At 41.7% G+C, this 15,433-nt stretch overlaps 1 protein-coding gene across 1 annotated transcript; it reads left to right on the top strand.

The window, feature by feature from the left end:
* The first annotated feature begins 808 nt into the window (after nucleotides 1–808).
* det1 (DET1 partner of COP1 E3 ubiquitin ligase) lies at nucleotides 809–14,680 on the top strand. The gene is made up of 5 exons (XM_059952852.1): nucleotides 809–924; nucleotides 4,446–5,562; nucleotides 9,743–9,933; nucleotides 11,283–11,474; nucleotides 13,464–14,680. The coding sequence occupies exons 2-5, from the start codon at nucleotides 4,477–4,479 to the stop codon at nucleotides 13,651–13,653; spliced, it is 1,659 nt and encodes a 552-aa protein (XP_059808835.1). The 5' UTR covers nucleotides 809–924; nucleotides 4,446–4,476; the 3' UTR covers nucleotides 13,654–14,680.
* Nucleotides 14,681–15,433: the final 753 nt, after the last annotated feature.

Genomic DNA, 15,433 nt, shown 5'->3' with positions numbered 1-15,433 from the left:
ACGGATGTTGCCCGACCTGCTGTTCATATCCAGTTTGTTTGTATGTGTTGATTTGACCGCAGCATCTGGAGTGAACCTTGTGGTAATCTACCAGCCGATTTCCACCTCCCCCCCCCCCAATAAAACTGCACAGCAACGTTACCTAAGAGAATTTTTGCAGTTTTAAAGGCAAAGGCACAACAAATATTGATTTGATTTAGCTTTTTTTTTAACAGTTCACTATTCTTTATAGTATTGTTTTTGATATTTATAAACTCTTAATTTCTTAATTTTTGAAAGCATATTTGCTTTACAGAATCTTTTTGTGCCTGAGACTTTGGCACAGCGCTGTACCATTTGACAGTGAGAACTGAGCAGATAGACCATAAAGGCCACATGCTGACCGTTCAGTGTGTTCGATTTCAGATTTCCTTTAATCCTGTGTTGCATCCCCAGAGATGCTTCCTGACCTGAAGTTTGGAGCCACTTCCCCTCGTCTGGAAGTAAAGCTCTCCCTGCAGGCTAATGCTCCCCCTATTGGCAGAGAGGGAATAGTGCAGGCTAAAACTCCTACACTGGCTAGTGCAGGTAACGCTCCCCCTACAGGCCGACTAGAACACGGAATTACAAGGAGTGTGACTGAAAACCTTGCACGCCCTGGCTTCTATAAATGCATAGCTACTTAAGATATTCTCACGTTAAATGGCGGGGAGGAGGTGGAACCAAACAGCTAACGATGACCTGGTCTCGACGTTGCTGTGGCACGCAGAGCAGTGTGGGATAGGTTGCTGGTCCGCCGGCTGACAGTGGTGCAATGTGGGATAGGTTGCTGGTCCGCCGGCTGACAGTGGTGCAATGTGGGATAGGGCGCTGGTCCGCCGGCCGAGAGCAGGGAGTGCTGGACTATGGAGTAGATCTCTGTTGCGCTGGGTAAACACTGGAGGGGTGAGTGTGACCCACTGATTAGGTGGGCAGCCGGGCTGTGAACGGGAGCCCGGGCTCCTGGCACTGTGGTTCATGCTGGAGCCGGAGCGCCTGGCTACCCCTGGCAATGGGGCCCGGCTTGCCCCTGTGAACGGGCCAAAGGCGCCTGGCATAAGGGTCTCTTGTCTTTGACCATGGTGACACCTGAACTGGACACCAGTATGTGGTCAGAATTCTGAAAGCGAACATGCTGCCACAGCGGGTATTTGGGAAGGCAGATAGTTTAAAACAGGCAACGCTGGAAACATTCAGAGGCGTTCTGGCTAATACTATGTTGTTTTATTGTAAGAGTATTCGAGTGCAAGAATGCAGGAACAATTTCGTGAGGTCTTGGAGAAACCACACCTGGTCTATTGTGCATACTTTTGCTTCTTATAATCATGGAGGGAGTGCGGTGAAAGATTCATTACTGTTTGTGGTTTGGGCATATGAGGAAAGATCGAATTGACAGTGTCTTTAAACTAAAATGTGAAAGAGTGAAGCGTGACTTCATAGTTGCACAGCACGGAAAAGGGCGCTCTTTATTGACTTGTCTATTCGAACTAAGCTAGACCCATTTCCCTAGCCCGTATTCTTCTGAACCTTACCTGTCCATGAATCTGACTAAGTACCTTTGAAACTTTAACTGTACCTGCCTTTACCAATTCCTCTGGCAGCTCACTTCATGTATCCTCTGCCTCCCAGGTGGACAACTTTCAATATTTTACCTCTCGTTTTTAAAAAAAAAATACAAAATTCTTGGACAGCTTCACATGATAAATGGTGGGAGACCCCTTTGGCTTAGGAGTCTCGTAAAAGGTACCACAATTTCAAAATAAAGGTTGGGTCATTTAGTACTGACATACAGCAAAACCTCTTCACTTAGAGCAGGGGTCCTCAGCATAAAAAAGGATTGGGGATCCCTGACTTAGATAGTAGTGAACCTTTGGAATTTAACATCTCGTGCAACTGTGGAGGTTCAGAATCAGGTTTATTACCACTGATGTTTTTTAGTGTAGAGATCCAGCCTCTCCTGTTGTTTGGCAGCAGCAGTACAGTGCCATATATAAAAATGACTGAGTTATAATATGAGCTATATAAAAATAAGTAGTGCCAAAAATAGACCATAATAGTTCATGAACTGTACAGAAATCTGATGGCAGAGGGAAGGAGTTGTTTGGGAAACACCGAGTGTGCATCCTGAACAACTGTTGAGTGTGTACCTTCTCTCTGGCGGTAAAACTTAATGTCAGATTGTAACTTTTTGCTCAAGATCAGTAGTCAGGCTTGCATGAACACAACCAATGGCTACAATCAAAACAAGAACAACATTCCTAGACTGGAAGCCAAACACCAACTCTCTAGAGAGATATTAGTCTGAAACCACGTGATTTGCGTCTCTGAGCCGACAACTGATGGCCTGACAGTGGGGTTGACTTTGCCTACCCATCCCATCAATAAATTGACAGGAATGGGAACTGCTGGCTTTACACCTTGCCCATAATCCCTCCTGTTATAAGAAATGGAGGGGAAAACTATACAGGCTATACCCCTAAATTTAAAAAGATGGCCAAGGATTCACTGAAACTTCTCTTTATCTTTATTGTGTGCCATACTCCCATCCTTCTCACATCTCTTATTCTGCCCAAAGTTAATTTAAAGCCGTGAGATATAATATAAAACTGAAAGAGAGATTTCATCAGAGTCTCAACTCCGTATTCACAATTGTGTCATATCTTTTTCTTCTGATCACAAGAATTATTCATGCTTTAAACTTGTATCATCTGTTGTGTTTGTTACTAAGGTGGATTGGGGGGAACCTCCCTTACCAGCAGAAGTGGTAGATGTGTGTTTTATTTATTTTTATTGATTGATAGGTACAGTGCAGAGTATGTCCTTCCGGCTCAACGAGCCACACTGCCCAGCAACCCACATACTTAACCCCAGCCTAATTGCAGAACAATTTACAATGACCAATTAACCTGCCTGCTGGTATGTCTTTAGACTGGGAGGAATCCAGAGCACCCAGAGGAAACCCACACGCTCACAAGGAGAACATGCAAACTCCCTACAGACGGCTCTGGAATTGAAGTTTGAAATCCTACATCCTGAGCTGTAATAGTGCCCCAGTAACAGAGAAGTTTGGGTAGGTACATGGATGAGAGGGCTATGAGGGGGCTATGGTTTGTTTGCAGGTAGATTGGACTGGGTGGAAAACCAGATTGGCACAGACTAGATAGATTGAAGGTCTGTTTTTGTGCTATGATGCTCTTTGACTCCAAGTAGTGTAATATTGTGTAAGGTGGTGTTGTGCAATATCCTTAGCCGTTCCTCCATTTGCATTTCTAGTAACCTGAAGTGGTCATGTACATGCATAGTGAGACTCCCGATAGGGTGATTAAAGTCTGGCAAGTGGAAAACTAGGAATTTCCTGATCTCTCGGAAAGACTTTTGAGAAAGCTATTGAATTGTCAATGTTAACCTATATTTCTCTTCAAGAAGCAATCCACTGCAGGTGTAATTATTAATATCAGCTGTGCAAATCCACAGTTTAGCTGGATGTGGAACAAAGGAGTAAAATGGTAAATATCTTGTTCTGGACAGGCAGCAGTGAGTTGCTTCTTAAGCCACTTGGCACAGAATGTTGGACAATCACTACCATTACTGCTGCTCCTGTTTTACAGTTCAGTACAATATTCAGAAATCTTCAATAGTCAGCATGATTTCAGTTAACCTCAGTAAGAATGTTAAGAATGAAGTTTGTGTGTTAGGCCATCATTCACAAGTAATGTTTCACTCACCCCCTCCACTGCCCTGTTGATAGTAAATGCATCTCATATTCTGCCTGTCTGGTGGTACGAATGTCAAAATTTTCAAACTTGTGTTAACTATTTCCTCTGTGCTTCATCCTTCCCTCTTCCCTTCTGATCCATATGGCCCCCACTCCCTCCTTCTCCCCATCACCCTCACACTCCTTCCACTGGTTTCCTTCTCCTCCCTTCTTCCATTTGGCTTCGCTATTTCTGTCGGATTATGTCATCTTCAGCCTTTTGACACTTCCACAAACTGGTTTTTGACTTTCCCAACCTTCCACCTCTCTCACCAGCCTTTTACCTCTCTCACCAGGATCTACCTATCACCTGTTAGCTCTTGCTCCAGCTTTTCTTACTAGCTATTTCCCCCCTATCTTTCACTTCAGCTGGACGGTCTTGACCTGAAACATGGACTGTCCATTTCCATCCACAGAAGCTGCCTGACCTGCTGAGCTCCTCCAGTGTTTTGGGTGTTGCTCCAAAATCTATGTAGTTACTTGCAGTTACTAGATCAGGGATTTCGAACCTTGTTTATGCTATGGACCAGTACCATTAAGCAATGGGTCAGTGGATCCCAGGTTGGGAACCCCTGCATTAGATTGTAACACTGTTGTTTTTGACTTGTGTCTAAATTCCCAACCCAATGAAGAACTGACTCTGACTGCTGTTCGTTCAATCATCTCTCTGCAGCTGCACGGAGAACATGTGGTGATGGTTGAGAATGGATGATGATGACCCAACCATCAAGCCTCGGCGAATTGAGAATCAGAACGTAGTTTTCCGTTTGGAGCGACGGAGGATCCATTTAGGCAGGCCAGGTGCTCACTGGTACATGGTACGATGCCTGCACCAGAACGTATTTCCGAACTTCACTGTAGTCAATGTGGAAAAGCCTCCGTGCTTCCTGCGCAAGTTTTCTCCCGATGGCCGCTACTTCATCGCATTCTCGCTGGACCAGACCTCGCTGGAAATCTACGAGTATCAGGGCTGCCAGGCGGCCGAGGATCTCCTGCAGGGGCATGATGGAGAGATCATGGTCAACGGCACGGGTGACCTGCAGTCGGCCAGCATCCGCGGCAAGCTATTCGAGCGCTTCTTCGTCCTGCTGCACGTTACGAGCGTGGCGTCGAATGGCGAGCACCTGAATCGTGAGTGCAGTTTGTTCACTGACGACTGCCGTTACGTCATCGTTGGGTCTGCTGCTTACCTTCCGGAAGAACCCCACCCTCTGTTTTTCGAGGTTTATCGGAACAACGAGTCAGTTACGCCGAACCCTCGCTCTCCGTTAGAAGATTACTCTCTGCACATCATTGACCTGCACACGGGGAGTCTCTGTGATACGAGGTCCTTCAAGTGCGACAAGATCATTCTGTCCCACAACCAAGGGCTCTACCTGTATAAAAACATCTTGGCCATTCTCTCTGTGCAGCATCAGACAATCCATGTGTTCCAGGTTACACCAGAAGGGACTTTCATCGACGTCCGAACCATTGGACGCTTCTGCTACGAAGATGACCTGCTAACCATCTCAGCTGTGTATCCTGAGGTGCTGGGTGACGTACAGAACTCCACCTGCCGACCCTTTAAGGAGAAGACGCTGAACTCTCTGAAGCACCGGTTGCTGGTGTACTTGTGGCAAAGGGCAGAGCACGATGGTAGTGCTGCAGCCAAGCGTAGGTTCTTCAAGTATTTTGACCAGTTGCAGCAACTGCGCATGTGGAAGATGCAGCTTCTGGACGAGAACCATCTCTTGATAAAGTACACGAGCGAGGATGTGGTGACACTTCGGGTCACTGACCCCTCCCAGGTATGGCACAGCCTAGTTCGACGAATGGGTTACAGCCCAAACCAATAATGGGACTTGTAATGATCAGTAAAACCTTACTGATTTTTTTTTTAATGCTCCTCTGAAAGACCAAAACAAGATTAAGGTTTTGTGGTGAAATGTTTGCATTGTTGGGATGGAGAGCAGGGAAAGGAGGCCAGGTCCTGCTTCAAAGACCACCTTGTCTTTTTTAGGACAATCATCCCAGGCATATGTAAGCACATAATAAAATGTACAACTTTAGCAGTATCGATCAACAGGGATATCGTGGACTCTAGTGTTTAATGTTAGGAGTAAGGGTCTAATTTATTTCAGAAGTACCAGAATTTATGGTCCTTTTAGATCTCTTCCTATAGTAAATGGAAGTTGTTAATTCAAATGCCAAAAATTGAGCTCAATATTCTTCATTTAAAACTCACAGTGTAAGTACCCGTGCAATTAAATATTCAGAATTCTTTGCATTCATTTGATAGGGAAAGCAGCGTCTTAATGCCGGATTCAAAAAGGATAGAATGAAATGTGTGAAAATATAAGTAGCTCAGTCAAAATCTTAAGGATGGAGTCGACAGCTAGCACCAGGGAAAAAATGGCTAAAATGAGAGGACATAATTTTAGCATGATTGGAGGAAAGTATAGAGCAGGGATGGTCAACCTATAGCGCATGCACCAAAAGTTGTGCATTGGATGATTAGAAGCGGCGCATTGCACCCCAGTGATGATAATAAAAAAGTAAGCCTACTCATGCAAAAATTATTAACCAAAAACTGATTTGTAGGAAAAGAATCTATAACAGGAATTCAAGTAGCTTAGAGCTAGAAATGGGTTTTACAGAGAATATATCTAAAACTTAGCAATTATTTTTAGTGATTTTATTATTTTGTGCACATCTTTTGCGAATGTTGGCTTCTTTCACATTAATCTGTTTTCAATTTAAAAAAAAGTTCAATGAATCAAACTGGGAACGAAGGACTTCTGTTCTGCAGTCATTCTATAACTGTTCAATACACGTTTGATATTTGTTTGATCCTGAGGCGCCAGGCATCTGCACCAGCGATGCATCGCAGGTTTTTGCAAGTCAGTTTACAATTGACACTCTTGCGCTACGGAGTTGTGCTTTGTTCATCTTTTATGAACATTTGCAGTTTTGTACTTTTTTGAAAATTAAGCCTTGTTTTTACATTCAGTTACCCATCACAGTGCAAAAGAAAAGCAGAAGCTGATAGTAAGCGTGAATTCAATGAATAGTGGGAAAATGAGTTCTTATTTATAGCGGGTCCGTCAGGAAAACTGGTGTGCATTGTTTGTGAAAACACTTTCTCACATAATAGAAGACATGATCTTAATAGACACTATAAAACACAACATCAGACTGAAATAGAAGGAAAACTGAAGCTAGTGCTTGGGTCTGAGTTACGGAAAGAATATGTGATTAAGAAAAAGGAAGAATTCAAAAGAAGACAAAATATATTTGTTAAAAGTCTCATCAAGGTAAGTAATGTTTATCTTGTTTTTATATTAAATCAATATATCATGTAAAATGCTAAATATGTCTATATTAACATTTTACAAGAATTGAATGGGGGTACAAGAGTTGTGTGTGAAAAAATTGACGCATGGAATGTAAAAGGTTGGCCACCCCTGGTATAGAGGGATGTCAGAGGTGGGTGTTTTGCAGAGTGATGGGTGCTTGGAATATGTACCCGGGGTGGTGATAGAGGCAGATACATTAGGGTCATTTAAGTCTCTTCAATAGGCAAATGGAAGCAAAATGGAGGGCTATGCAGGAAGGAAGGGTTAGATTGATCTTGGAGTAGGTTAAAAGGTTGGATCGACATTGTGGGACAAAAAGCCTGTACTCTGCTGTTCTAAGATTTGTTCCTACGGGGGTTAACTCCTCTGGATTTGCCTAGCAGCATTCCCAAGGGGTAGCACTATGGCACTGCTTAACTACAGCTGTCTCTGTGGAGTTGGCACACTCGCTCCTTGACTGCATGTGTTTCCTCCAGATGGTCTTGTTTCTTTCCATGTCCCACCGATGTGTGCATGTTCATAGGTTCAATGGCCATTGTCAATTTCTCCTCCTGTTCTGGTGACAGTAGAATCTTGGAAGAGTTGATGATAACTTGGGAATGTAGGATTAGTGCAAATGGGTGGTTAATCGTTGGCATAGACATGGTGGGTGAAAGGGCGTGTTTGCATGCTGGATTCTCTATAATTAGATGGGCCAAAGGGCCGGTTCTGTGCTGTAATGTTCTAAATATGCTGAGTTAGTTAATCCCCATCAGGTTAGAACGTGAATGAACTACTTGGAAGATAAAATCAACATGGCTTTGAGTTTGAAACGTTTGATTGATTTCAGATTTCTTTTTTCTTAAACATTTCATTGACTGTTAGTCTTAATGTGATGCTCAGTTCTGACATTAGTGGTAAACCTAGCAATTTAGACCTCACCAGAACTGTCATCACACATGGTTTCTTGAAGTGGATCTTTATATTTCCAAGATGTGAGCATTGAAAGCTAGCCTGTTTTTCCAGTGCAATACCAAGGTAGTGCAGAGTTCTTTGGGGCTGGGGGGGGGGGGGGGGTTGTTTTGCATTTAAGACAAGATATGAAATCAAGACACAGTCTTCCCCCTTGGATACATGTAAAAATGCCATTGCCTTATTTTAAGGAGCAGTGTAGTTATTTCTTTGTGTTCTACCAATATTTGTCCATTGGTCATCATTACCTAAGTGAGATTATCTTATTATTGCCACATATGTTTGTCCTATTATTGCAATTATGTTTGTGGGAACTTGCTGTACACAAATTGACTGTTGCAAAGTGATTTGTGACATTATGTGGTTTTGATGGATGTATGCATTTTTGCCGCTTCTAGATCACCATCTTCACGGTTGTTATTACAAGCCCCAGACTGTCCAAACTCTTTAACATGGGACACAAGACAAATGTTTATTTTCCTTGTTCCCTACTGCAGTAAATTTAAAATTCATTGCTTTCTTTCAAATGCACCATCTTCTGCAAGTTACCTGTTTGAGCTTTCTTATTTAGCCTCTTTTACACCTCTGGTCTTTGGTCTTGGCAGCTTTGGTTATTGTTTTTTTTCTCTTTAATTTCTGTTTTTATTTGATGTATTTCCAGCACACTTACTGCCACTAAAAATCTTCTCCAAAGTTGCCTGTGCACATACACTTTTTACTCTTTCTGGGTTGTTCCCAGCATTCATCTCTAATGCCTTGGCTCATCTTCTTTGCAATATGTATATTCGATTGTGATGAGAGGTCATCAAGCTGAAACATTAAAACAATTTCTGTTTCCACAGATGCTACTTAAACTGAATATTCACGAAGTTTGTTTTTTTTTAAACACATTGATTTTATAATATTTCTTATGACATAAAGGAGACCATTCAGCCCATTGTATTCATGAATTTCCCATCAATCCCATTCCTCCAATTATTTTTCAGTAACCTGTTCTGCATCTCATAACCAGCAACTGCACCTGATTCCTGTTCCACCCAATACACGAAGGGCAATTTATATTACCCAACTTTCTGATCACAGAGGAATCCCAAGCAAGCAGGGGAAACCCACATAATAAGGAGAATGTGCAAACTCCGAAGTTGCAGCCAAGGTTGATATTGAACCCATTTGCCTAGACCCATGAGAAAACATTCTTGTTGGTATCCTATTGACAATGATCTTCATGTTCGTATAAGATGGGCTCCTCGGGGAGGAGAAACACATTTTGAAAAGGTATTTGAAATTAGTTTCAAATGGTGAAAACTCTTCCCTACCATTCTGGCTCCTCTGTCTATTGTAGACACAATTCATCAAGAAGCAAATGCCATTGAGCTGTTTCCCTGCCCCCCCCCACCTCCGATGCTAAAGTTTACTTCAGACACCAATCTATATAAGTAAAAAGAAGAGGTTCTGCAGATGCTGGAAATCTTGAGCAATGCACACAAAATGCTGGAGGGAACCCTCATCAGGTTCTTGGCCCAAGATGTCAACTGTTTACTCCCCTCCATAGATGCTGCCTACCTTGCTGAGTTCCTCTAGCACTTTGTGTGTAATGATCTGCGTAAGTAATTGATCATGAATGCTCATGCATTTGTATTAATTTTTCCTTTGTGTGCATTATTTCCTCTGCTGCTTGCAGCCGTCGTTCTTTGTCGTTTACAACATGGTTACCACTCGGGTTCTGGCTGTGTTTGAGAACACTTGTGACGAACTTCTGCAGCTGTTCGAAAATTTCTGTGACCTCTATCGAAATGCAACACTGCATAGTGAAGCGGTCCAGTTTCCATGCTCTGCATCCAGTAGTAACTTTGCCAGACAAATCCAGAGGAGGTGAGTGATCCTTCTGTTACCCAGAATATTTTATCTTTCACTTCCTGATCACACCATTTGGCTAAAGAAAATCTTAACAATGCATTGATGGCTCAGAGTCAAAAATGTACAAGTTCACTGCAGGGTGATGTTTCTGAAGTGACTTCAGATGAGCGAAAACTGAAAATGTAAGCAATTTAAAACTGAGTCAAAAGATGGCAGAACCTTTAATCAGTCAGCATGATTAAAAAGTTAACAGAAAAGAATGTTGTCTTTATGTGTATTACCCTTTCATTTCTTTTAATATGATATCAACAGAGTAGAAAAATGCAAACTAGTGGATCTAGTATTGGTTTATTATCGTCACATATACCAGTAGACAGTGAAAAGCTTGTCTTCCTCACTGCTTATACAGATCAGATCATTACACAGTGCATTGAGCTAGAATAAGGTAAAACAGGGTAAAGTGTAAAAGCTTTTGAAAAAGTGCAGTGCAGGTGAACGATAAAATGTAAGATCATAATTGGGCAGACTGTGAGGCCAAGAGTCCATCTTAACGTACAAGAGGTCCATTCAAGAGTCCGGTAACAGTGGGATAGAAGCTGTCCTTTAGGCTGGTGGTTTGTGCTTTCAGGCACTTGTATCTTTTGCCTGATAATGATGCATTGATTAAAAATTGGTACAAATCAATAGGGACATTTAATATATTTGTCACTTTTCTATCCAGTTTTGTAGCATTAACAAACCTGGATATGGATAGCATTTTGTCTTTTCCATTAGAAAGATTTGTGAATAGCTGAAGGATTAATACCGAACCTGTGGAAACTTTCCCCTAACAGTTTGGATGTGAAGGTGTGGCTAGAGTCAACAATGTCCTACAGTGAAACTTGAGGGCAATGGTAATTGCAATCTATAGTTATGAACTGAAAGCTGTCAGAGTACACCATGCTTGTGTGATCAATTGTGATCAGTGCTGAGTACCACTTGGTTGAATCAATCTGAAGCATTTGCTACCAGAATGTAATTTCTAAACAATACACTGTATAAGAAGCCTTTTGAAATGTACCAAGGAGCTGTTGTTTCTTTTTCCCCCCTTCATTTCCTCCCTTCACATTTCATACTATTGTAAACTGCAGTCTTGCTTGTGATTTTGATTAGCTGTTTCAAGAGTCTGGTGGTCAACCCTGAGGATATGGAACTACCAGCTTCTCAGCGGCAGAGTTCACATACACAAATAAGGATTCAGTGTTTTGTGCTCAATACAGTTTAAATCAGTTTGGAAAGGAACCAATAAGTTCATCACCCAGTGCAGGCTTTATTCAAATTGCAGCCTCGATTTCAATCCGTGAAACTTTGTTCGTTATTTTCAGGTTTAAAGACACAATCGTGAACGCTAAATATGGGGGTCACACCGAAGCAGTGAGGCGACTTCTCGGGCAACTACCCATCAGTGCACAATCCTACAGCAGCAGTCCCTACCTTGATCTCTCACTCTTTAGCTATGATGACAAGTGGGTCTCAGTCATGGAGAGGCCTAAGACTTGTGGGGATCACCCTATCAGGTAAAGTAAAGCAGCTTAATTGATACATTCTAATTCAAATATTTAATCAAGGGTACCAATGTAAATCCTTAAGCTGTTTACAGATGGTAGTACAAAAAATTTGTACCTGCCTCTCTGAACGAACATTTGAAGGCCTGTGGCAGATCAGCCATAATTGTATTGAATTTAGAGGCTAGATGGCCACTTCCTGCTCGTATTTTTGTTCTGTCCACTTAATTATTCACTGATTGAAAAGGTTTTTGAGATGTAGAGTCTTAAGTTGTACAGTGCCAAAACGTGCTCTTTGGCCCACTACATCTATGCTGACCACCTGCCTACATACACTTTCCCATTTACCTGCTTTAAGTCAGTGTCCTTCTGTGCTTTGCCCACTCAGGTGTCAATCTAAGTGTTTCTTAAACATAATAGTTGTACCTTTTTCACCTTTACCTCCCCTTTCCAGAAATCAACCACTCTCTGTTTTAAAAAAAATCTCTCGGATCTCTTTTAAAGCTACTCCCTTTCACTTTAAACCTTTGCCCTGTTGTTTTGACAGCAACATAAAGTACCATGGGGACAAAGATTCTGTCTATATCTTTTCTATGCTCCTCATACTTTTTTTGTCTAACGGGTTATTCCACAGCCTTCTTTGCCTCAGGAAAACAATATTTCAAAGTTTTCTTTTCAAAAATAGAGAGTACAGATTTGGCTGCAATTACTTTCGAAGAAGTTTGCATCCTTTGTTCCTTTAGGTTTCTACAGGTGCTTCTGCATTTGCTGATCTGCTTTCGACATCCAGTTCCATAAATTAAACTGCCCTTCCCTTAATTTCTGTGGTTCTTCATCACACTAAACTTAGCCAATGAGATATATTTGTCTTGGTTAACATGTCGAATATAGAACATTACCTCACAGTTCGGGCCTTTCAGACTACAGTGCTGTGCCAACTTTTTAACCTGCTCCAAAGTTAATCCAGCCCTTCCCTCCCACAAAGCCCTCCATTTTTCTATCATCCATATGCCTTTCTAAAAGACTCTTAAATGTTGCTAATGTATCTGCCTCTAACTCCACCACTAGCAGTGCACTCCACGCACTCACCACGCTCTTTATATAAAAATGTATATGTACTTGCCTCTGAGATCCCCACCTATAATTTTCCTCCAGTCACCTTAAAATTATGCTCCTTTGTATTATCCATTTCTGCTTAGTGGAAAAAGTCTCTGACTGTCCACTTGATCTGTGCCTCTTATCATCTTGTACACTTTTGCCAAGAGATTCTGTAGTTGCTGGAAATCTAGAGCAACACACACAAAATGATGGAGAAACTTAGCAGATCAAGCAGCATTTACGGAAAGGAAGCACAGTAACATGGTAGTTAGGGCAATGCTTTACAGTACCAGCAACCCGGGTTCTTTTCCTGCTGCTTTCTGTAAGGAGTTTGTATGCTGTCCCTGTGACCGTGTGGGTCTCCTCCCAGAACTCTGGTTTGCATCCACATTCCAAAGATGTACTGGTCGGTAGGTTAATTGGTTATTGTAAATTGTCCTGTGATTAGGATAAGATTAAATCAGGAGATTGATGGGCAGCCTATCTTGAAGAGCCAGAAGGGTCTATTCCATGCTGTATCTCAATAAATAAAAAATTCCATGGATGCTGCCTGACCTGCTGAGTACCCTATCAAGTCCTATCTCATTCTCATTGACATGCACACTTTTGCACCTTTTCCTGTGTGTTACCAGTAGGGAAATGAAGCCCTGATGCCCTGAAGTCTGCTCTCTAGCCCCAAGAGAGAGTTAGAAACTGTGTGACAGAGGTAAGTTAATTCAGCGTAGATGAGAGGAGGAGGGTTTTCTGGTTGATACCTCAGTGCTTTGCCCTCTTTTTCCAACTCTATACCAGGGCTTCATTTGTTGGGAAGCTCTTGAGTATAACAGAATAGTCTTTGTGCTGTTAACTTGTTGAAGTTAAAGTTTACAAAATAACTTTTTTTCTCTCTCTCTCTGTTTTTAGATTTTATGCTCGGGACTCGGGTCTACTTAAGTTTAAAATCCAAGCAGGGCTGCTGGGACGGCCAATCAATCACACGGTACGACGCCTTGTAGCTTTCACCTTTCATCCTTTCGAACCATTTGCCATATCAGTGCAAAGGACCAATGCAGAATATGTGGTTAGCTTCCACATGCGCCACACGTGTGTGTAAAGACCATGGAACACAAGAAACATTGTACCTCTTAGTTGTGCTTGTACTTGTGGAGCCCCATGAAGAGATCCAAATAAACCCCTGCAACAACCAAAGGCAGTGAGATTTGAAGAAATGCAATCAAAGGCAACCACTTCTAGATTCAGTATTCCAGTTCATCTTTGAACCCTAATTCGTTGAAAGACCAGGAACTTCAAATGGATGGCCAACTCAGCTGAAAATGAATTTTGTGCAAACATAATTTGTTGGCAATTTATCGCTAAAACAATGCGGACTCAATCATTAAATAGTTGGCTGCCCAATTCAAAAATATGGTATATGCTATGAACTTGATTCATTGTTATTTTGGAGATAGTAAGTCCCATTTAAGTCGAAAGGTAGGGATAAATGTGCCTCTTGATCCATGGCTCACAAGGGAGGGGATGGTGCTGAGGATCTGGAATTGCTCATGTTATTAGTAATAAAAGCATAGATTGCTGGAAGTAAAACCAGCATTAATGCTTGCAGAAAACAGAAATATTATATTTAAACACTTTTATTGGAACCTTGGAGTCATTAGGTGGATTCTCTCCAAAATGATAACCTGCCTTTTTTTTTCAGTAGTTTTTTAGTTATACTCCTGAACTGATATTTTTTAGAATTGAAATTAGATATAAAGTACTGCTGCCAAGAAATGTATCCCTGGTTGAGATCGCTAAACTAGCTGTATCTGAGTGTTGTACCCTGATCCTAAACTTATTCCATTGATTTTGTTATGACTGGGGATGAATTTCTGGGTGTATGTTTCCTTTATATTTCACCAGTGATGTGGAATTATTAGACCAGATATAATTTTGTATGGAGAATTTTCTTGGTACAATGCAACTGCTTTCATTTTGGTCTTGTATACGACAATTAAAGTATTATGAATTTCAAATTTTACAAATGGAATATTACATGGAATTTGAATTTTTTCTTCTGACTGCTATATTTTATAAACACCTTTTTTACGTATGGACATAACATCTACTTGATCAATAAAATTTTTCAAGAATGATATTGGCTACCTTGTAAGTTATTTAACCCCTACTCAGTCATTTACAATATAGCGGTTTTCTGGATGCACTTTAAGATAGTACACATGGTCACAACATGAACAAGGACTGAAGCCGCTGGATTGTAAGTTCTTTGCTCCTCAAGTTTCTGTTGCTGTAATGAAAGATTGTCCATTCTCTCAGTAAATGTTTAGTGTATCAGCCATTATACTTCAGGAGTACTTAATTTACTTCAAGGACTGATTATTGACTTTAGGAAGAAGAAACCAGAGGTCCTTGAGCCAGTTCTTATCGGGGGATCAAAGGTGGAGAGTGTCAGCAACTTCAAGCTGGTGCTACCATTTCAGAGGACCCATCCTGTGTCCACCACCTAAATGCAACTACGAATAAAGCACCTCAGTGCCTCTATTTCCTTTAGAAGTTTGTGGAGATCTAGCATGAAAATCTTACACTTTGACAAACTTCTACTGATGTGCGGTGGAGAGTATATTCACTGGTTGCATCACAGCCTGGTATAGAAACACCAAGGCCCTTGAATGGAAAATCCTACAAAAAATAATGGATACAACCCAGTCCATAACAGGAAATTCCTCCCTCCATTGAGCATCATCTGCACAAGCACCATCAAGGACCCCCACGACCGAGGTGATGCTCTCTTCTCACTGCTAGAAGGTACAGGAGCCTCGGGACTCACACTTCAGAGACAATAAGTACCCCTCAACATTCAGGACCTTGAACCAGTGAGA

This window comes from Hypanus sabinus, chromosome 28 (assembly GCF_030144855.1).
Source record: "Hypanus sabinus isolate sHypSab1 chromosome 28, sHypSab1.hap1, whole genome shotgun sequence".
In the NCBI taxonomy this organism is placed as follows: Eukaryota; Metazoa; Chordata; class Chondrichthyes; order Myliobatiformes; family Dasyatidae; genus Hypanus; species Hypanus sabinus.
Note: the sequence above shows the minus strand (reverse complement) of the source record. Positions and strands in the feature narration are given on the sequence as shown.

What these genes read in the sequence shown, in the direction of transcription:
- det1 (XM_059952852.1), top strand. Translation starts at nt 4,477, where the DNA reads ATGGATGATGATGACCCAACCATCAAGCCTCGGCGAATTGAGAATCAG. An exon ending in GGGTCACTGACCCCTCCCAG is followed by an intron (nt 5,563 to 9,742) that starts GTATGGCACAGC and finishes TGCTGCTTGCAG; the next exon opens with CCGTCGTTCTTTGTCGTTTA. An exon ending in GCCAGACAAATCCAGAGGAG is followed by an intron (nt 9,934 to 11,282) that starts GTGAGTGATCCT and finishes CGTTATTTTCAG; the next exon opens with GTTTAAAGACACAATCGTGA.